Source organism: Neophocaena asiaeorientalis, unplaced genomic scaffold (genome assembly GCF_003031525.2).
Source record: "Neophocaena asiaeorientalis asiaeorientalis breed wild unplaced genomic scaffold, Neophocaena_asiaeorientalis_V1.1 scaffold196, whole genome shotgun sequence".
In the NCBI taxonomy this organism is placed as follows: domain Eukaryota; kingdom Metazoa; phylum Chordata; class Mammalia; order Artiodactyla; family Phocoenidae; genus Neophocaena; species Neophocaena asiaeorientalis.
In genome coordinates, this window is record NW_020173929.1 from 1658947 (window position 1) to 1681999 (window position 23053).

Genomic DNA, 23053 nt, shown 5'->3' on the forward strand with positions numbered 1-23053 from the left:
ACGAAACTTTGAAAATTTAGAGAATGAAATTTACAAACTTTTTCATCAAAAAGAGAAGTTTGAAACCCAGTTCTTGTGCTTTCACTAAATTTTAGTCAGTCTTTAAGCATTCCCAAAATATTCACAAGACATCAGAACATGAGTTTCAGGTTTTATTCAAAACAAGTTTCAATCCTCAATACTATAATCAATAAAAGTGTAAGTGGTATTTAAAAAGTTTTGTCCCTTTGGTGTAACTGTCCCTTTTAGTACACACTTGCATATTAACTTATGTATTTAACCAAATAAAAGGATAGTGTCCTATACATTTCTTCATTAATAAAATTCATGTAACAGATGAGCAATCTTTTGTGTGTGCAGAAGTCAATCTGGGAACTATGTTGTTGGATAAACTAGACATACTGACAATGTGGTATCTTGGGACTGGCATTTAGTAAAAACAGATTTTATTCATGGAAAAAATTTTTCTAGGAACCACCTTTTTCAAAGTAACTACTCAAGTCTAACCTACCAATAAAACATAACTAATTTTCTCCCTTTGAAAAGGCTTTGTTCCTCCTCCAAAATGAATACTCTGGTCAATTAATGTCATTTTCCTCAAACTATATGAAGGCTATTATAGAGAATAAAATGTTTCATAGCTTCTTAACTCTATTACTTTTTTAAGACTCAAATACAAAGTAAAAATTAGTGAAACCAAGAGAATTTCGAACCAACATGCAACTTTCTTTGAAAATTGTAAAGGAAACCTCCCCTCACTTAACTCCTAAATTTCTGTAGGCATTTGAGTTTTAAAAAAGGCCCACAATTATAAATATCACAACTTACGGTTTTCCTAGAGCAAAATTACATTCACATAATTCTAGCCATTATGAAATTTCAGATGTTCATACTTTTTTTCCAGCTCTATTTTCCTAACAGCTTAGCTGCAATTCTAGATTAACTATTGAGCTAGTGTTTTTGTAATTAAGAAAACTTTCATGAAATAGTCACAAGTCATCTGTTTACAATACTGCGAAGGGCTAGAAGCAAAACTTAGCTTAAAAACTACCAAGCTGTTTCAACTTCTCAGATCATGTTTTTTCTCCCTTTGAGACCTCGGCACTAGTGCTTCTCTTTGCCAGGGATTCTGTGTGTAATTTAATACTTCCATTTAGAAAGTCTTGTTCCTCATAAAAAGGAACGAAATTGTTATTTGTAATGAGGTGGATGGACCTAGAGTCTGTCATACAGAGTGAAGTCAGAAAGAGAAAAACAAATACTATATGCTAATGCAAATATATGGAATCTAAAAAAATGGTACTGAAGAACCTAGTGGCAGGGCAGGAATAAAGATGCAGACATAGAGAATGGACTTGAGGACATGGCGAGGGGGAAGGGTAAGCTGGGACGAAGTGAGAGAGTGGCATGAACATATGTACACTACCAAATGTAAAACAGATAGCTAGTGGGAAGCAGCCGCATAGCACAGGGAGATCAGCTCGGTGCTTTGTGACCACCTAGAGGGGTGGGATAAGGAGTGTGGGAGGGAGACACAAAAGGGAGGATATATGGGGATATATATATACGTATAGCTGATTCACTTTGCTGTACAGCAGAAACATACCATTGTAAAGCAATTATGCTCCAGTAAAGATATGTTAAAAAAAAAAAAAAGTTTTGTTCTTCTAGAGGATTTCCCTGACCCACCCTAACATACACTCCGCATGTTTTCTCAATCAGAGCACCTACCACCCAGTATTATAATTGTCTCCTACACCAAACTGTAAATTTGTTCACTAATGTGTCCATAGCATCTAAGTGTCTAGCATGCATTTACTCAGTAGATACTTCAAAGTTAATTCCATCTTCCCTGATACATAAAATGAAAGCAAGAACCTGAAAGAAAGTGTTTTCATGTATGTTTTTACCTGAAGCCACATAAAAATTTATGAAAATATATAGATGGTGTGGGGCCTGAAAATACACCAGATGACTTTTTTCAGAATCCATAAATTCAACAGTCAATTGTGATACAGAAAAACAGTGTAACACTTCAGGCAATTTTATCTGAATATAATCCAGGCAAATATATCAACAGGCATCTGTAAGTCTTCATTCTACCTACTGTTTTGGATACTTTTAAGGACTCCACATGTAAAATTACTTGTCAAAAGTACTTGCTAACAGAATTCTGCATATTTTAATCTGCACAGAATCTCCTAAAAGTTAAAGTACAGCTTATACTTTTCTTCCTATCCAAAAAGTATCATCCTATCCAAAAAGAATAAGCATTACAGAATACATGAAATTTCTAGTTCTTCAATTGTGGGAAACTTAGAACTGCTAAATTCTCTTATAAGGTAAGTAATTTAAATTGATATAACATTATAATGGTTTATTTAGAATCAGTTGAACTGTATCAGGAAGATGCATGAAGATATTTCAGTTTTCAGTGACATAGTCTGGGGAGGTACTCAAAAAGTATGTCTTGAATTTCTAAGTCTGATAAACCACAAGGTTCAAATAACTGGGAATGCTGATGTTCAATAAATGTGATTTTCCCATTAACTATAGGAATTAACACCCTCTTTCACTTTTTCTTAAAAAGGAAGCTAGATATTGTGCTCCCTGCCTTTAATCTTTCATTTTTATTTTTTCATGAAGTTTTGCTTCATTAACTTCAAACATTTTAAAGATCTCCCCCCACCCCAAAAAATCACAATAAAGTATAGACTGTCCTATCAGAAAACTTATTTTGCAAGACTTCTATGGAAAGAAAAGTATAGAGATAACCATTCAGTAAGCAGATTGAAAGGTAACATACTTTACCTAAATTCTAAATTTTGGCCTTAATTTGAGAAAATTCCATCCTAATAAAACTCCTAATTGCTAAATCAGAAATGAAAGGTAAAATTTCTTGTTCTCACATTAATGCTGAATGTAAATATTTAGAACTATAAAAAATACATTCTTAAGGCTTCCCTGGTGGCGCAGTGGTTAAGAGTCCGCCTGCCGATGCAGGGGTTGCGGGTTCGTGCCCCGGTCCAGGAGGATCCCACGTGCCGTGGAGCGATTTCTTAAAGGGTCAGAATTGCTAAGATTTGCCGCTTTTGTGTTCGGAATTCCTTTCTACTATTTGAAATCTGAACCAAGTACATAGTGCAGAAAAGTTTAAAAACCGTGAAGGGTAAAAACAGAATTTTGCAAAGTAGAATTTTAGAACTAAGATTTTATACAAACCCTAAGATGCAGTTATGTGTTATTGTACTATGCCATCTTCCAAAATATTCATAGCAATTTTATGTGGTTTTGGGCAATTATACATATTTTTTCAAATGTACCCCCAAATCCTAATAGCTGAATAAGCATGCAAGAAACACTTGAGCAAAGAAAAAAGGAGTCAGTTATGAACCTACTATTTAGCTATTTCTACAACTGTGTTTTAGGTCCTTTAGGTTGTTAGTACAGTGCTTAGTGAGTAGGAGCCCAGACCTAGGAATTAGATTATCTGAGTATAAAGCCCACAGCTTTCCTATTTACTTCCCAGTAGCTTAAACTTTAGTATTGTTATCTTAAGAAAGCTATTTAAGAACTCTAGATCTCAGAAAAGCTGAACATTTGAAAAAAATGGGGTAATACTTACCTAATTCAAAAGTAGTCAGATATCCCATTGAAAGTACTAAACACAGTGCCCAGACTATATTAAAGGCCTAATTATTTTTAGCTATTACTGTTTAGGCAAGTAATCAGAATAAAGAAAAAAATCACTATCAATAACAACTGAAAAATCAACAATGGATTTTTTTTTTTTTCTGGTACGCGGGCCTCTCCTGTTGTGGAGCACAGGCTCCGGACGCGCAGGCTCAGCGGCCATGGCTCACGGGCCTAGCCGCTCCGTGGCATGTGGGATCTTCCCGGACTGGGGCACGAACCCGTGTCCCCTGCATCGGCAGGCGGACGCTCAACCACTGCGCCACCAGGGGAGCCCAACAATGGATTTTTTAAATGCACTCTTTATTTCTAAAAATGTATTCTAGAAAAGATTTCACCTCCAAAAATATCATCCTCACACACTCTTCTTTTCCTCAAATAACGTGCACATAGAATATTTTTTTCCATGAAATTTAGTAGTTTTGTAGATCTACACTTAAAATGATATAATTGAAAAACACCTGCTTATTTCTAAGAACAAGTACAATCCTATGCATATTTTGGGTAAGATCCTCAAAACTTTTAACTCACTGCAAATATATTTAAATTTAGAATAAAATAAGTTGCCTCTTAGTAATAAAAATATAAAAAATTCCCACCCCACTCTCTAATATCAGGATAGTTATAAAGACAGCTCTTGTCTATAATCGATACTGGGATGTTTCCATTTATGTCATAATTTACAAATTATTGGAAACAACACTTGAATTCACATTAGTTTTCCTACTGGGAAGGGGAAGGAACAAGAGTGAGAAATAATATGAAATCTCTGTGTTAAATTTAAGTAAAAGGCACCAGCAGAAGGACCATTATAAGAAGTTAAAATACAAGTGATTTCATCCATCAGAGAAATAAGGCATTTTAGAAAGAATATGAGACCGCTGGAGAAATATAAACATGAGCTGGGTATGAAATTATATTAGAACACTGTTCCTTTTCAGTGGGATAATGGTACTGTGGTTATGTAGGACAATATTCTTTGTATAGAGAAAGATAAACATGTATGGCAAAACATAACATTGAATCAAGGAAGAAGGTGTATAGGTATTTACTGTAATACTTATATTATTCTCTTGACTTTTGTTTCAGAATTTTCATAATAAAAAATTGGGAAGGCAAAAAAGAGAGAAAAATTAATGACTTCCCTAAGGTCACATTGATTCAATGGAAGAGCTAAAAGCAGTAAATCCTAGGTCACCAGATTCCAAATTCTGTGTCATTGCTATTCCTCCACACTATCCTTTGTAGAGTAAAATTTACAAATTCCTTGCATTTCTTTAAATAAATTGACAATTATTTAAACATCCCTTCCACACTAGCAAAAATTATCAGGCCACTGTCTTAGTAATAATGGGGAGAATTCTGACCGTGCCATTGAGACACACAGCAAATAACTACCCCAACTAACTATAAAATATTAAATCACAGACACATATATAAATAAGTTCTTTCAATTTGGAATGTCTGTTCTTTAAGTGTAAATCTCATCAACTATTCTGTGAACTCTGGGAAACTTAAATGCACAACCGAACAGCTTACTCTGGGGAAAATACCACTCCCATGCTTTAAGCACCCTTTAACTGCTGATAGAGAAATTATTTCCTTTGAAGTGTTAACTTTCTAATTTGTACCTCAAACAACTGAGAATTTAAATAAGTACTTGAAAAATATAGCATTTTCAAACACAAACATTTATCCAGATGATCTTTTTCACTCACTTTTTAACCTGTTTTAAAATCAAAGATCTCATGACTTTTAAAACACGTATTAATTCTTACATGAAATAATTTGCCATTTGGTCAACTAAGTAAATCAATATATTTATTTCCCATAGCCTACAATGATTGCTATGAAAATATACAACCAGTTAAGTTTCTGTATGAGTTGGGGAGCAAATTTTTTAATCTTCCCCTTATGATTTGTGAGAGAATTTAAAAGCATTACTGACAGAATATATCATTTTATATTTGGAAAACTTGCTACAATCATAAAATGCAGAAAAAATCTTGTAAATCATCCTCTATTAGTAAGCTGTTCAAAAGAAAAAAAAATGAGGGCAAGGAGAAGCTAGTACCTTACAAGAGTTTTCAAATACAAATAAGCTTGAACTTTAAGTATGTATTTATATTCAACAATAAATACACTGAAAAACCCTAGATAATGTCAGAAAAACATCACTGATTCAGGCAAAAATCGTAATAGATTAAAAATTGAGTGGACAGTTGTTGAGAAACAGGATTTTTAGAGTCTCAAAATATCTCCCCACTATTTTATTAGTTACAAAAGTAAAAACAGTAACTACACAGTGGAGAAAATGGTCAACATTGACATCATCAATAAGTGGTAAATGAACGTCACGTGTCTCTGAAGAGGACACACAACCATTTGTAGCTTTTCAGCTATACTGTATATAACCTGAATCTAATGAGGAAATTTCAAATTTAAGACTGAGAAACTGTTCAACATCCAAGGAGACTGGAGAGGAATGACAACTATATACAATGATCTTGGACTAGATTCTGATTTAAAAGAAAACTGCTCTAAAGGGCATTATTAGATCAATAATTAAAGAAGAAAACGGAGTGCAGATTAAAATTCTATTAATGTAAAATTTCCTGGGTTTCATAAGTTTCTTTACGTACGAGAATATCTTTGTTATTAGCAAATACACTGATGTCATGATGTATGCAACCCAATCCCCTACGGTTCACGAAAAACAGAACTGATAAAGTTTATGTCAGATGTGAAAAACTGGTCAATCAGGTTAAGTGATGGACATATAATCTGAATCTTTAATCTAAAAGAATGATAATCTAAATAATGAATATGTTTTAAGCATTTTCTCACCTATTAACATTCTAATAGAACCACAAAACCTTAAAAAATCACTTATTACACAATAGTTAAAACTGGTAATCAAAGGAAATGGTGGATCAAAGAATTAAAATAAATGTATAGACAATACAGGAAACCAAGTTATTTTGTTGGCAATCTTCCCCAAATACTTTTAAGCTCTTCTATGACAGTCTACACTTTCACCAGCTGCTCTGTTAAGGTAATGTCATTTTTGACATTTAAGTTTTATGAAATTTGGATATTACTTGAGTACTTTTATAAATATCATTGGTGGCAAAATTCTCAGTTATAGCTGGAAAGAGCCAACTCTCTTGAGAATAGACATTAACTAGAAGTACTAAAAATACCATTAAAAAATAACATTTCATTTAAAAACTATCAAAAGCCACTAAGGGGGTTTCCCTGGTGGCGCAGTGGTTGAGAGTCTGCCTGCCGATGCAGGGGATGCGGGTTCGTGCCCTGGTCCGGGAAGATCCCACATGCCGCGGAGCGGTTGGGCCCGTGAGCCATGGCCGCTGAGCCTGTGCGTTCGGAGCCTGTGCTCCACAATGGGAGAGGCCACAACAGTGAGAGGCCCGTGTACCGCAAAAAAAAAAAAAGCCACTAAGGAAAAAAAATTTTTTAAATAAAGGGACACGAGTTAAACGCACTCATCTGTGTAATGAAAAATTTAGAAATGAATCGAAACTGAACTACAGGAATAGCTAGAAATAATGAATGGTACTCTGTGACAACAATCCATTTTCATCCCCCAAAAGAATGAGAAAGTCTTTTATATTACAAAGACTCAAGCACTAATTAAATGAAAGGGACATGAGTTAAACGCACTCATCTGTGTAATGAAAAATTTAGAAATGAATCGAAACTGAACTACAGGAATAGCTAGAAATAATGAATGGTACTCTGTGACAACAATCCATTTTCATCCCCCAAAAGAATGAGAAAGTCTTTTATATTACAAAGACTCAAGCACTAATTAAATGAATGGATGTTAGCTAATAATCTGAAAATATGAAGATGTGGTATTCATATGTTTAAAAATTCTCAGGAGTAAGGGTAAGAGTCAGCTATCAAAAAAAGCTGCGGTAATCATTTTTTGGGGGGCCATGCTGCACGGCATGTGGGATACTAGTTCCCAGACCAGGGATCGAACCTCCAGGGATCAAACCCGTGCCCCCTGCAGTGGAAGCAGGGAGCTTTAACCATTGGATCCCGCCAGGGAGTCCCTGCAGTAATCCTTTTAAGCCACAGCTTAAGTGGCCCTGTCTTAACACATGAGGCTCCCTTACAAGTTGATTCTTAGAATTTGGGACGTAGGTGATTATATTGTGTTTAAAATACAAAGTTTATGGAGTTAGAAAATCAGGCTTCAAACCCAGGAATAAAATTAAGTTCAAAAAAATAAATAAATAAAACTGACCAAGTTCAATAACACAACCCTAAACCTGACTGCAGATTTAATAGTTACCACACTGTCAAGAATACTACCAAGCAAATTGTAGATACCTCTAAAGATTACTTCTTGATTGACTATATACTGATTGATAAACCACAACATGGTATAGTCAAAAGAACAATCACTTTATACTCCAGACAAGTATAGGGAGTATTCTGCCAGGTATGAAATATACTCATGGCAATAAGATTCAATTATTGCCTCAATTACCAAAGAAAGCCTCAATTACCAAAACTGGCTACCAGAAACACCTAAAAATAACAGATCCCACATGTCCATCCTTTGGAGATTGAGTCAGCAATAATAATTACAAAGCCTGAATGTTTTAAAAGCTTCCCAGGTGATCCTAAAGTTATGTTATTTGCAAACTTTGGCTCTAAGGGATAACAATCTCTTGACTTATTTTACACATGCATAAAACAGGGGGCTAAGCTAATTCATCTTTCAGCTCTAAATTTGATTTAAACCTAATATCCATTTTGGCTTTAAATATGTAATACATACATAGCCATAGTCAATATAAGACCATTTTATGTTTGTCTTATACTGATGACAATTTCTGTAACGTTTGTCTTATACTGATGACAATTTCTGTAACGTTTGTCTTATACTGATGACAATTTCTGTAACGTTTGTCTTATACTGATGACAATTTCTGTAACGTTTGTCTTATATTGATGACGATTTCTGTAACGTTTGTCTTATATTGATGACAATTTCTGTATTCAATTTGAAGAAAAAAAGTGCTATTTCATGATGATGGTTTTCTTGAAATTTTTTAAATTCAACAGACTATGGCTATGTATGTATTACATATTTAAAGTCAAAATGGATACTAGGTTTAAATCAAATTTAGAGCTGAAAGATGAATTAGCTTAGCCCCCTGTTTTATGCATGTGTAAGCCAGTGGGAAGCAGCCGCATAGCACAGGGAGATCAGCTCGGGCTTTGTGACTGCCTGGAGGGGTGGGATAGGGAGGTTGGGAGGGAGGGAGATGCAAGAGGGAAGAGATACGGGAACATATGTATATGTATAACTGATTCACTTTGTTATAAAGCAGAAACTAACACACCATTGTAAAGCAATTATACTCCAATAAAGATGTAAAAAAAAAAAAAATATATATATATATAAGACCATTTCCCTTGTTATTATGTGAGGTAATGGACGTTAACTAAACCCTGTGGTAATCATTTCGCAATACATACATATATCAAATCATTATGTTGTACATCTTAAACTTATGCTGCATGTCAATTGTATCTCAATAAACTGAAAGAGAAAAAAAAAAAGGCCGTTTCCCATATACAGGAATCTTTAGACAAAGACTTATAATAATGTTATCTGTATATGCTAGAGCTAAAACTTTGTATTTAAAAAAAAAGGTTGTAACTGAACATGTTCTGTAACATGAATAAACAAGTATTAGGAAGATTAAGAATAGCTTTGGGACTGTATCTTTGGACCTTTTTACATTTCAAAGTAATTATTCCAAAACAACATTTCAGTACTGTCCTTGACATCAGACTCTGTTTTCAGAACTATCACTTAACATTTCCAAACAGAAAATTTTTCTTTGGAGGTTTCCTAGCATACAAAATGGTAAAACTTACCCCAGGTTATGCTTTCCTGAGCTTTAGAAAAGCCGGTTAGTTTCTCAACAGGTTGTATTCAAAGCAAATATTCACCATTTTGTTGAATGTGCTGCAGATTCTGAATACGTGGGGGAAAATTTTATACAGAATTTATTACGCCATTATACTAACCGACTACTTTTCTGCTCCAAAGTTGCTAAGAGTAAAAATGTTTAGTAATAAAAGTTAAAGTTTAAAAAGGAAGTTATTTACAAGCAAATAAATGCATTCTTGTCCACATTTAAAAGTGCAGCTTTTCATAGACATCACTAGTATTATTTCAGACATCTTCATTTCTTGGAAATGCCTTGCGCCACTCATTTCATTTAAAAGGAACAGCTGTTTGCAAGTTGAAAGCACACACTAACCCGTTAGAAAACGCTTGAGCCTTTATGAGGCCTTTTTGTCTTTTAAGAGAAAGTCAATTAATTGCCACCAGGTTCCCTTATGCTCAAAGTTGGAACCAAAACCACAGAGCACCCTAAAAAAGGCTTTTCATGTTAGGGTTAGTTCTGTTTCCAAATATGGAGGTTTCTAACTCCACAGTAGTATAAAAGGCTTAGGGGAGTTTGTGTTTATTCATGGATGCCACATGTTGGAGCCTACCATTAATGAGTATCGCCTGGGATGTCGAGGGGGTTGTATAGCAGATTAATCCCCCAAGACCTTACTGACTACAACCCCCGGTAATTTAAAACACTAATTACTTGGTATTGTATATTACTATGTTATTCCATAAATGCCCAAGAAATTTAGGCTAAGCTACTACCCACAGGGAAACCTCAAACTGCATGATAAAAATAGCTCTTTATGTTTCACAACAAATTTTGGAATGTATACACTTAAAAAAATCTGGTTAGAGATGGCTTTTCCAGATCTACCATAACTCTTATTAGATACACAAAAACAGAATATAAAAAAGCCTGGCTAAAAATTTTAAGAGTTTTTGAAGAGGGGGAAAAAATGAACCTTTTTTCCCAATATTCTTATAAGTGACTCAATGATTATAAATTTGTTTTATAAAGAAATATAAAAATGATCAGGTTGATTAGTACAAGATTTTGCCTGAAAATAAAGGGCTACACTTCACATAAAATAAATTACCTAGAAGACATAAAGAATAAAAAAACAAGATTTTTTTTTAAGAGAAATTTTGTTATCTGAATTATCTACGTCTTTTTGCAAATAGTTTTATTTTGCAAAGCCTGGGGTGAAAAGAAAAGACTCCAAGGAAAAAAATGTACAGATCATGTTAGTGGAAGTGACAAAAACCTAAACATCTGTGCTACAATAATGGAAGGGAAAATGAATGGGATTAGATATTTCAGTAAGACCTAAAATAGAAGTTTACTACTTAAAACAGTAAATGGAAATATTTCCTTTGTTTTAAAAATAGTATGTAATTATCCATATCACTTTCAGATATTTGATCACTCACTTCAGTGTTTGCAAAATTTGTTTTCTTTTATACCCCTACACTACATTTATACATGCATTTAAGAAACTATAGATTAAAAAGCATATTGCATTTCAGAGAAAAATCTGAATAATCACACAGACATGGACCAACATTTATTACAAACAGGAAAAGAGCAGATCTATAAGAAAAGAGTACAGATTTTTTAAAAAAAAGATTGCAAGCTGAAGTATAGAAAAGAAATCTATATAATTAAAATTTTTTCCTGCATTTAAAAATCACATTGCTCAATATATACAAAACATAATACAGTAGTTTAAACTGTTACTTAGAGGAATTAAAACAGTATTGACAGTGGAGAAGTTTATTTCAATTTAGGTCACCCATGTTCCATCCTGAGTTCACTTCGATTTTCCAAGAAGAAAGGTATTTTTAAAAGTCATTTTTCCCAAGTAGAAAGGTTATTTTGAAAAACTGAAATATGTACGTCACAACCCAGTATTTATAAGAAAAGGATTCACATTAAAAAGTTTTTAATAAAAGGCAATCAATTCTCTACATACTTTTATTAAAGAATTACAGCTTTCACAGACAGCAAGATACATTGTTGCTATTACCAGCAGCATTACCTTCTTCATTTCTCCTTCGGCTAACAATAAAAAAAAAATCATCCTTTCATAAGAAAATTTCTTATGAATGTGGCCCAATTCAAAACAACTTACTTCTAACACTAAGTTATTTGTAGCTTACAGTATGCTGTCACATTGATTACCTAGCTACATGAAGAGCTACAGAAACCAAAAGGGGAAAGGCAACTTAAAAAATGTAGCAAAACTATAAATTTTCTCAATTTGCTAATATTTAGTGACCCTTCTGACCACTCTAAAAAGGGGTTCTTTAAAGAGCACTTAGGCTCTAAAGGGGTATTTCACTTAACTCTAGTGTTTAAAAACTCCCATTTCTTAAACTCTAAAATATATTGTACTGCAGATTTAAGACTTCTGTATATGAACTAGAGATGTATTAAAATGTTTCCTTTACTAAAACCAAGCAGCAGCAAAACTATTTTCATATCATAACAATTTAGACTCTATACTGCATCACTTTAAGAAGAGCCATACAATTGTTTGCTCTTATGATATGGCTAGTAACATTTTGGAATTCAAGAAGAAAGCAAAGAATTTCAAGCAGCTGAGGCAAAATGTGATCTCCTATATAATATATACAACATTAAAGTAATTTGGCTTAATTTTGAAATTATGTATGTTTTATAAATATATAGACGTTGGTCCTAAGGGAATTTTACCTCCAATAAGCAACAAAAATAAAAGTTGGTAATGAATTAAGGATGACATTTTAAAGTTCAAATTTTACACAGTAGCTTTTTAGCAAGTAGTATTGCTAAATGCTCAGAAATGAGAAAAGGTTATATACTGGCAAATATTAAAAATATCAGACTGGTGTCATTAACTTCTTTACTAAAAATTATTTATAATATGCTCCCATTTGCAATTGATGTTTCAAGTTTAAAAGTAACCCCCCTACTCCCCAAACCCCTAAAACACATCCTCTTCCTTTGCCACTTTGTTCATAAGTAGGGTTTACAAGAAATTTCTCTGGGGAAGCAAATTATCTCATTTTTAAAGATGTATGTATTTTCTATTAGAAAGGAACTAAATGTATTTGGACTCACACACACTGGTTTAACTGAACATAAACAATTTTCCCACCATGAAGTACTGAGTTACAACAAATGTATTAACAAAACTTTATTTTCTTGAGAGTGCATACAGGATGTTATGTAAACACTGTTAGTATTATCTTTAAAGACATTCTTATTATTACTTCAGATTTTAATGTATTATAAATATATGTCTTCTCCAGAAATATTAAAGGCCACATTGGGTGATACGGCCAAAGAAAACTTTAGCCCCTCACAGGCTAAACAAAGTACAATTGTGAAAATAAAGAGCAAATTAAGAAAGAGGAAAACACAGCTCAGGATATGCATTTTTAAAATTTGCATTCAATTTAACATCTTAATTCCTAAACCAGAAATATAAAATTTATAAAACACACATATATATTCTTTACCATTTTTTTCTCAAAAGGTGTTTTATACATACATTCATATTTGTGTGTGTATGCGTGTGAAACTGCAAACATTACCAACTAAATCAATCAGGCAACTGCTAACAGCTCTGAAATATTACATGAAATGAGCCTGTTATTTAGACAACTTTCAGCCCTCTGGAATAACATCTGGTCTCAGAATTTTTTTTTAGAATGCAGTTTGTATTTTTAGCTAGGAAATGGGAGAAACAGACTCACTGTGCTTATACTTACAGAATGCGGTATCTAACAGCCAATTTCAGTTTCACTTATGCTATAATAAAATGCATGAATAATACCTGAATATTTGAGAAACTGAAAGAAACTTCTAAAACTCAGAACGTACCACTTCATTATACAAAAACTATCATGTACCAATTATGTTAATTTCTGATGAGCCTGCATATAAGCTAATATGTAAAGTCAAACTAGAATGAAGACCAAGTACAGGTGATCCTGGCTTCAGCACACTTCAGACAGGCCTATTCACTCACCTGGTGAATTCCACGACAGTCTACTCTGATGATTAGATATACTAAAGGAAGGAAATGGTCCCAAAAGATAAGTGATAAAACCTTAAGGATATGCTCTTGGTCCAAAACCACAACCAGACTCCACATAAGGTACAATCTCTCTCACACATACAAACACACAAACACACATACCACATACACAACCACACAGAAAAAATTTAACACACACACAATGTTCCTGCTATTGTCCAGTAATTCCCCGCCTCCCAAAGTAATACAATATAAACTACAGCACAAATATAGTGAGTACACTGTAGCCTCAATTTAAATCTGCTATTGGTTGGGTCCATTTCTGAGGGACACATCACAGGTGACACTGTGTTGTGTTGAAGTCAGTACTGCTGATGACTAAAGCCCTTTGACAGGTCCAAAACAGACCCACATGTTATCAAATTTCAGCTACTGTGGAATATGTTATGACGAGGCTGCAGTGTACTTGATTATGTTGAGAATTTATATTACAAAATTAATACTCAAATAAGAATACTTCTTAAGTCATAAAAAGAAATGGATATCATTTTCAGCTTAATGTGGATATCAACTATTCCCATCTTACCCCTTACATCTCATTAATATATCACCTGAAAAATGACTACTTGGTGCCAACTGTTATCGATACATTCACACTTTATTATCATCTGGATTGCTAATTCCGGTCTTCAAAAATGAACATTTCCCTTCTAATCATAACCAAGAATGGGGCCTTTGCTCTTTAAAATAAACATGCCTGACTTCAAATTTCAAGAGTTAGAAAGAAAAAAAACAAAAAGTTTCATTGGGTAAATTATGATTACATAGGTTTGAGTTCATATTAGCTTATTCCTGTATAATGTAAACTTTATCCTATAGAAAAACTTTTTTTAAATTATTGAAGTGCTTACATTTATTGACAAACCATGCATTTTCACAAAATTAAAATCGAAAATAATCTTTCACCTAAAGGTTTCATTTAACCAGAGACACTCAAAATACCCTATGAAACTAAGTTAACATTTCTGTATTTTCTTATAATACCATTCATATTAGTTTGTAAATAGGAATAAAAAGAAAAATGAGTTCTAAATAAATGACACAGGAGGCAATAAATTGACACATGACAAGTAAATAAAAGGCTAAAGCACTCCAATACCATTGAAACTGTTTTAATGTTGTTGCAACTCCAAAATGCAACAATCATCAGCTTGTAAAGACCGAAATTTCAAAAATTCATTTTAATTACTCCTTCATACCTATTTTACAAAATAAAGGCAAGAGACATTTTAAATCCTCCTTGTCCTAGTTGTGCTATCTATGTTCCTAATTTGTTTTCTATCACTATAGTGTATGTTGCAATTCCCATCAAAAGCTATATAAGAAAAAATAAAATAAAATATTAACCTCTGCTTCAATGTACAGTTTCCAGAATCTGCCAGAACTGGGGAACTGGGCAACAAGGCGTTCATAAGTCTTCCGTGCTTTGTCTATAGGTTGATTCTAAAATTGAAAACCAATAAACAGCATTTACAATGTTAGGATTATAAATGTATTATTTACTGCAGAACCAAGTAGTGTGATTGGACCCATAGAGAAGGAAATGTAATCCTATATCACTAAACCTGTGCCTCTCGAATGAGAATGCTCCAAGCGTCAAGGTCATAGGGATTCTCTTCTAATTTCTTTTCGGCTTTCTTCACTTTCTCTGGGACATACTCAGCTGCCTAGGGAGAAAAAAAAACAATGAACTGAAGTTACTGTTTTAAAAATCTCAGGCCTAATTTAATTCAAGCACAACATATCAGCCCCCAGATGCAGTCTTACAGTACAAAGCATAAAAATGTCCTCTTATAAAAGAGGCCTGTGTTTCCTATAATATATACTATCTTATCATAAATCTCTTGCATAATAACAAAATCAAGTGAACACATACTTTTAAAAAACATTTTTAAAACTTAAATCAACCCATCTTTTACATGAAATAATATAGAGCAGCAGTTCTCAAACTTTGTAGTCTCAGGACCCCTTTTATTTATACCCTTGAGTATACCAAAGAGCTTTTGTTCATGTGGGTTATTTCAGGATTTACCATATTAGAAATGAAAACTGAGAAAAATGTTAGATATTTATTCGTGTACAAATAATAAAATTATTTACATGTTAACATAACATTTTAATGAAAAATAACTAAAAATTCAGCGAGATTATGTTACATATATTTGCAAATCTATATAACGTCAGACTTCAAAATACAGCTGGATTTTCTTATCTGCTTCTGCATTCAACCTTCTGCAATATCAACTCATGTAAAAATTCCACTGTAGACTCATGAGATTAACAGTGAAAAACGCAAATAATGTCTTCAATCTATTATGAAACAGTATGAACTCACAGGTCCTCTGAAAGTCTTGGGAACCCACAGGGTCCCTGGACCAACTGAGAAACACTGCTATACAGAACTCATCCTGAACCACAAAGAAAATGCATGAAATGACACGGAAATTTTATTTTTGATATGAAAGTTCTAAAAGCATGATTTACAAAGTGTATATACAGCATAATGAAAACTATAAAAGAAATCCATAATAAAACAGATTGAAAAGATTGTACTAGAATATTTAGTAGTCATGTCTGGGTGATAGGTGGTAGAAGTACAGGTGACTTCTCCCCCCCTTCTTTTAATATTTTCTAAACTCTTTAATAAGGTAGTTTTATTTTTCTTATAGAAATATAATTTTAAAAAATACCTAAAAGAGAAGCTAGGACCTGAGGCGTAAATACAAGTATTACTTCTCAAATTGTTGTTCAGAATACTACTGTGTGCCACAAAAAGAAAGTGATACTCAAAAAATTTAGATAAATGTTAATCTGTACTAAGTTTGGTTTTACCTTTTTTGTAGGACTTCTTGAAATCCACAGTATGGCAATAAATATCAGTAACATTCAAGAGGGGATAGAGAGAGAAGCATTGCCCCTAATACCTTTCTTTTTCTTTTTTTTTTTTCCCTTAGTGGCAATTAATATTTCACCAAACAATTCTGTCTAAATAGCAGTTGGGAAAAAAATTTTCAAGTCATGTGTCTAGGGCAAAAAAATTACCTGGAAGAAGTATACTTTTCTTTGGAATAAATCAGTTTCCACCACTGATAAGTATACATTTATTTAGAAAGAAAACCATGTTTTAAAAGAATAATATAATTTTGTATCTAAATTAGGATATTCAACTAATACACAAGAGCTTTGTAAGTAGCTTGCTTAAACTACTTTAGTTTAGAAACTAAAACTGGAAAAGTTTAATAAAGGAGGACCACTGGTCCCACCCACATATTAGAACATAAAATGACAAATAAAGAGTACTGCAATGGTGATAAATCACCAGATCAGGATGGTTCAAAAAGAGGATATATGGAAAATCAGCAAATAATAAAGGTGGCATTTCAAATCGTAATGTTGGGTTATTCAATGCATGGTGCTAGAATAACTGTATCTATCAAAATAAAGTTGAATTCCTATTTTACCCTTTCTACCAAATTAATTTCAGATAGATCAAGATTTAAACATTAAAAACAAAAACACAAGAACCATTGGAAAATATAGTGAAATGTATCTTTGCCCAGGAAGGCTCTTTAAAAGCCTCTGAAAAGAGTAAACTTAATTCATAAAGTTTATTTACATTTGTGCATGGGAAAAGTATCACAATGACAGTGAAAAGACGAACTTAAAAAATACCCTCAACACACATGGCAAAGTATTAAATTTATTAATATAAAGTCCAGTCACTAAAAGATCAGAAACTCAAAGAGAAAATGGGCAAAGTATTCGAACAGTTCATAGAAAAAGAACAATGAACTTTAAACACTCGAAAGCAATACAAATGTAAGCCACAAGATAGAGATCAAGGGTGTTTCTGTGTTTTTTTCAAGATTTTTTTTTGATGTGGACTATTTTAACATCTTTACTGGAGTATAATTGCTTTACAATGTTGTGTTAGTTTCTGCTGTATAATCAGCTATATGTATACATATATCCCCATAACCCCTCCCTCTTGCGTCTCTCTCCCACCCTCCCTATCCCATCCCTCTAGGTGGTCACAAAGCGCTGAGCTGATCACGTGAAATGCAGCTGCTTCCCACTAGCTATCTATTTTACATTTGGTAGTGTATATATGTCAATGCTACTCATTTCATATGTGGACCATTTTTAAAGTCTTTATTGAATTTGTTACAATATTGCTTCTGTTTTATGTTTTGGTTTTTGGGCCATGCACATGGGACCTTAGCACCCTGACCAGGGATTGAACCTGCACCCCCTGCATTGGAAGGTTAAGTTTTAAGCACCCACAAAGGTGTTTTATAATTAACATTGCACTGGCAAGGATATATATCAACAGAAACAGACATTCTCGAATTGTTGGCAGGAACAAGCGGTAATATTGACCAAAATTTAACATGAATATCTGACCCTGAATTCCAGTTCTGACAACTTACCCTACTCTACACGTACACAAAGATGTACACAGGAGAGTAATCAGCTATGTGGCTGTTTGTTGTTGTGTAAGACTAGGAATAATTTAAATAATCATGTGTAAAAGAACTGGCTAAATAAATTATGGAATCTGTAGTCACTAAAAGGAACAAAGCAATACAGCTCTATAAACAGCAACATCGAACAATCTCCATAATAGCTGGTTAAAAAAATAGGAGTGGATGGGGAGACACACACACCACATACAAGCATACTTCACACACTGTATACTCTTCTGCTGTTTGAATTTTTACTGTTCACCTGAGAAATATTTGTTCAGTGCCTAGTGTGTGCCAGACATTGCTGAATGGGCACTTGGGATACAACAAAATAAAGATTTCTTTCAAACGGTTTACTTCTTGACAAACTTTAAAAATACTTTAAAGTAAACTAGGATTCGTAAGATATCAACTATAATATGTTAACGGTAAAATAAGAAGTAAATGTGATACAGGAACTTTAAATCAGGAATTAAAAACCAGCTAAATTAATCAATGCTAACAATTAGTGTTTCAAAGCAGTCTGGTGGGAGGCCAAATCACTCAAATCCACTTGCTGAAAATTAACCTACCAAAATTAGATAATGTATGCCATAATCTGCAAAAGAACAGAAAAACTCAGAAGATAGCATCTAATATCTGACCAGCATAATTGCAGCAAGTATAAATGTCTCCTTACAAAATAAAACAAGCCATTCACTTAGTGATTCTCAACCCTGGCAGCACATCAGAATCACCTGGGGTAAAGGGAATTTAAAAAGATGCTCAAAAAAAAACTCTCCAGGAGGTTCTAATGTGCAGCCTCAGTTGAAAATTATGGCTCTTTAGGGATTCCAAACTTTTTTTGTGTGGCTGCTGAAACTTCCTGCAATCTAGAGAAGCCTATGGCCTTTCCAGGGATAATGTTCTTAAATACACAAAATAAACTATGCAGGATTTCAAAGGAAACCAATTATAGTGAAATGTAATTATCAAAATATTTTTAAACAAAGTTTATATTGTAATAAATACTTAACACAACAAAATCTAGTGGCGAGTCTAGTGATGAGTGCCAACAGTACTTTGAATACATCTGTCCCAGTCACACAGCTATTGCTAACGCTACTAGTGTGGTTTCTTGCCTACATTCGTAATAGAAGGAAAGGCTCAATTTCAGTTACAGATTAGTGAAAAGTTTTATTTCGCCCATTCAAGTTCAGAGAACCCCTAAAATTCTATCCACAGACACCTGGGGGAAGAGGTTACCAGGGACCCAAGAACCCCATGGAAAGGATGTTGGATCAGATATAAAAAAAAATCTATTGAGCATCTACTATGTTAGGCATTGTCACTCTTCATTAATCAACTGATAACCCCATTTCATAATAAAAAATATAACTTAATTTTACATGAATCTGCCCGAAGTCCAGTTAGAATCCAGCAGAACTATGGCTCAGCTCTTCATAGAATCTCTTATAACCCTAAATGTTTTCCTCTGGACAAGGATGTAATTAAATGTTCATAAAACAATCTATTTAGATAATTCTCAATCAACTGAATTAATTAACAACAGAAGGTAACCAAAATAGCCAAGAGTATCCTCTGGTAGTTAAAGGTCATATTTAATTCTCACAATAAAAAGTCGTTCATCACCACAGCTATGAGCCAATTGGGTAACCAAGAGCATAACATTTTTGTTTTGTGGCCTGGTTACCACACTGCTGTAAAGCAAATGAAAATTGAACAGTTTTCTAGTATCCACAAGGAGACTGAGCCTCCATAAGGAATGAACTTGTAATATTATTTCCTGAATCTGTTGCCAGATCAGAGAAATAGGTCACTTTAAGAAAACTTGTTGCAAGTTTCCAGTGCCCATTTGTAATGGAATGAGGTCAGAACTCTCCTTAGTTATAGCAAAAGAAGAGCCGTCTCATGCCTACATGTCCCAAAAACATTACTTTAAAGAAACTCTATCAAAATCCAGCTTTTGTCTTTGGAATATCTGTAATCCCATTATCATTCTTCAGGGGGATGATAATGGGGAGTAGGATGGGCCCCAAATCAAATGAGCAAAACAAAAGCTGGACTAATTCAGTTCCCAAGGCATGCACATTTAATGATACTAGTAGGACAGTGGGAACTTCTTTGATTTGCACAATTTTAAAAACCAGAAAAATAACACAACTGTAAGGAGTATACACATACACACCGACATATACTATTTCAAATGGGTACAAAAATCAGAAAAAATTGTGAAGTAGACGACGGACTTTTTTTTGTATAAGGCGAAAATGTTGCTGGGGAACTACCTCCAGTACCTGTTCTATGAACTGTTTTTCTAGTCGTAGTGTACTGCTAAAATATAAACTTTTCTATGTGAGTAATAACCCGTGTACAACTGGCTTAAAGTATGGAGATAGGATACATTATACATGTTTGACCTTTTTCATTTTTAATAATGGCTTTATTGAGACATAATCACATTCCATACAATACACCCATTTAAAGTGTAAGATTCAATGGCTTAAATTTAGTATATTCACCATCATAATAAATTTTAAAACATTTTTATCACCCTAAATAAAAACCGGTACCCATTAACAGGCAATCCCATTTCCCAATCCCCCTAGCCCTAGGCAACCACCAATCTACTTTGTTTCTATAGATGTGCAGGTATTTCATGTAAATGATATCATGCAATGTGTTCTGTTTCTGACTTTCACTTTGCATGTTTGCAAGGTTCATGTTTATCATATATCAGTACTTTCCTTTCTATTGCTAAGTATTCCATTGCATGGATATCCCACATTTTATTATTAATCAGTTGATGGACATTTGGATTATTTCCAGTTTTTGAGTGGAATTCGTTTTGTGTTTTCTTTTTACTTAGGTATATACCTAGAAGTGAAATTGCTAGGTCAAAAAGCAAACCTCTGCGTAACATTTTGAAGAACTGCCAGACTGTTTTCCAAAGCAATTGAACCATTTTACAGTCCCACCAGTGTGAGGGCTCCAATTTCTCTACATCCCCACCAACACTTGTTATTATCCATCTTTTTGATGAGTATAACCATCCGAGCAGGTAAAGTGGTAACTCATTGTGGTTTTGATCTTTATTTCCCTGGTGGCTAATGAAGTTCAGCACTTTTCATGTTCTTATTGGCTTTCGTATATATTTAGAGAAGGGTCTTTTCAGATTGCTTGCCATTTTTAATTCTTTTTTGTTATTGCACTGCAAGAGTCCTTTACATATTATATACTGGTCCCTTATTGGATATACGATATACAAAAATTTTCTCCCATTCAGCTGGTTGTCTTTTTACTTTCTATATTTAACCTTTTGTTTTGTGACGCTAACTCAGAAACAGAACTTATGACATTGTCTCACAGGCTCCCTGCACTATTTCAACAGTTCTCAAACTTCTTATAAAGAATCACTTTGCACTCTTAAAAATGAGGAATCAGACTTTTTTTTAAATGTGGGGGTTAAATCAACATTATCATACTAAAAATTAAAACTGTAAAAATTTTAATGTGTTAATTCATTTAAAATAAACTTCTATTTTAAAATATTTTCCAAAATTTAAAAAAAAAAAGTGAAAAATGGCGCTGTTTTACATTTTTCTGATCTCTTTAATATCTGGCTGAATAGAAGACATCTGCTTCTGCTTTCAACCTTTTGCAATATATTGTTTTTGATGAAGTATAAGACCACAAAACTACAATTATGTAGTTGGAAAAGGGAGCAACATTTTTAATAGCCTTTTCGTATAACTGTGGATATGTCATGTAGCCTCTGGGAAACCGAGTTAAGCTGCAAACCACTTTCTTTCTATACAATAGCTTAATTTATATCAGGTGGTTGTTAATGGCGTGTGGTGTGGAGAAGTGACAGACACTATTATATTAATGATTAGATAATTTATAATCTAATTTAATTTCTTCTTTCCATTTCCACAAGGGAAGTAAAACCTGGACAGGAAAAAAAGTGTACTTCTCTTTCTCCAAACAGCTATTTTTGTGGTAAATGGGGGAGGGTGTTATGCTGGAGGTCATATGGAAATTAAGTTAAACTAGAGGTCAGTGAAAATTTAAACCAAGTGATAAACATCAAAAGTATGCAGGGAGGAATGCAGTAAATTAAAGGATGTAAACCTATATTAGCTTTTTGACCAAGATTTTTGCTGGTTTTTGCAACAGAACAAGCAGAGAAGAGTCTCAAAACTAGTTTTGTAATGAGTACTTTCCACTATTAAGGATAATGAGGGACTAAATACAGTAGGGAGAGAAAAATCAGTAAAAATACTATCAAAGGCCTAACCATCCTCAAATAATCTGCAATGTTTTTCTCCATTTATTTATTTATTTACTATTTTTTGCGGTACACGGGCCTCTCACTGTTGTGGCCTCTCCCGTTGCGAAGCCCAGGCTCCGGACGCGCAGGCTCAGCGGCCATGGCCCACGGTCCCGGACCGGGGAACAAAACCGTGTCCCCTGCATCGGCAGGCGGACTCTCAACCACTGCGCCACCAGGGAAGCCCTCTCCATTTATTTATCAATGTATTCAAAACCAACTTTGAAGGTCCAAGTAGCTTCAATCCCTAAGTGATTTGCAAACTCTCATTTACATAAAAATCACATGTGATACTCATTTCCAATGAAGATTCTCAGCCTCACCTACAAAATCTGTTACATTGATAGTACGTCTGAAATTGAGGTATAGGCACCTATATATTTTTTTTTTTTTTTACCTGTATCCCCTGCATCGGCAGGCGGACTCTCAACCACTGCACCACCAGGGAAGCCCGGCACCTATACTTTTATAAAGCACCTAAGTGAATATGATGCAATGTACCATGGACTCCATTCTGAGAAAC

At 33.8% G+C, this 23053-nt stretch overlaps 1 protein-coding gene across 2 annotated transcripts in view; it reads right to left on the reverse strand.

The window, feature by feature from the left end:
• The window catches only part of CSTF3 (cleavage stimulation factor subunit 3), a 69988-nt gene that overhangs the window by 41157 nt on the left and 5778 nt on the right, over positions 1–23053 (reverse strand). The window contains exons 2-3 of one of the 2 annotated variants that reach the window (XM_024752564.1): positions 15297–15398; positions 15079–15174 (exon numbers count right to left, since the gene is read on the reverse strand). In XM_024752564.1, coding sequence (XP_024608332.1) covers positions 15079–15174; positions 15297–15398 — 198 coding nt within the window. The other variant, XM_024752565.1, reaches the window with a different exon arrangement.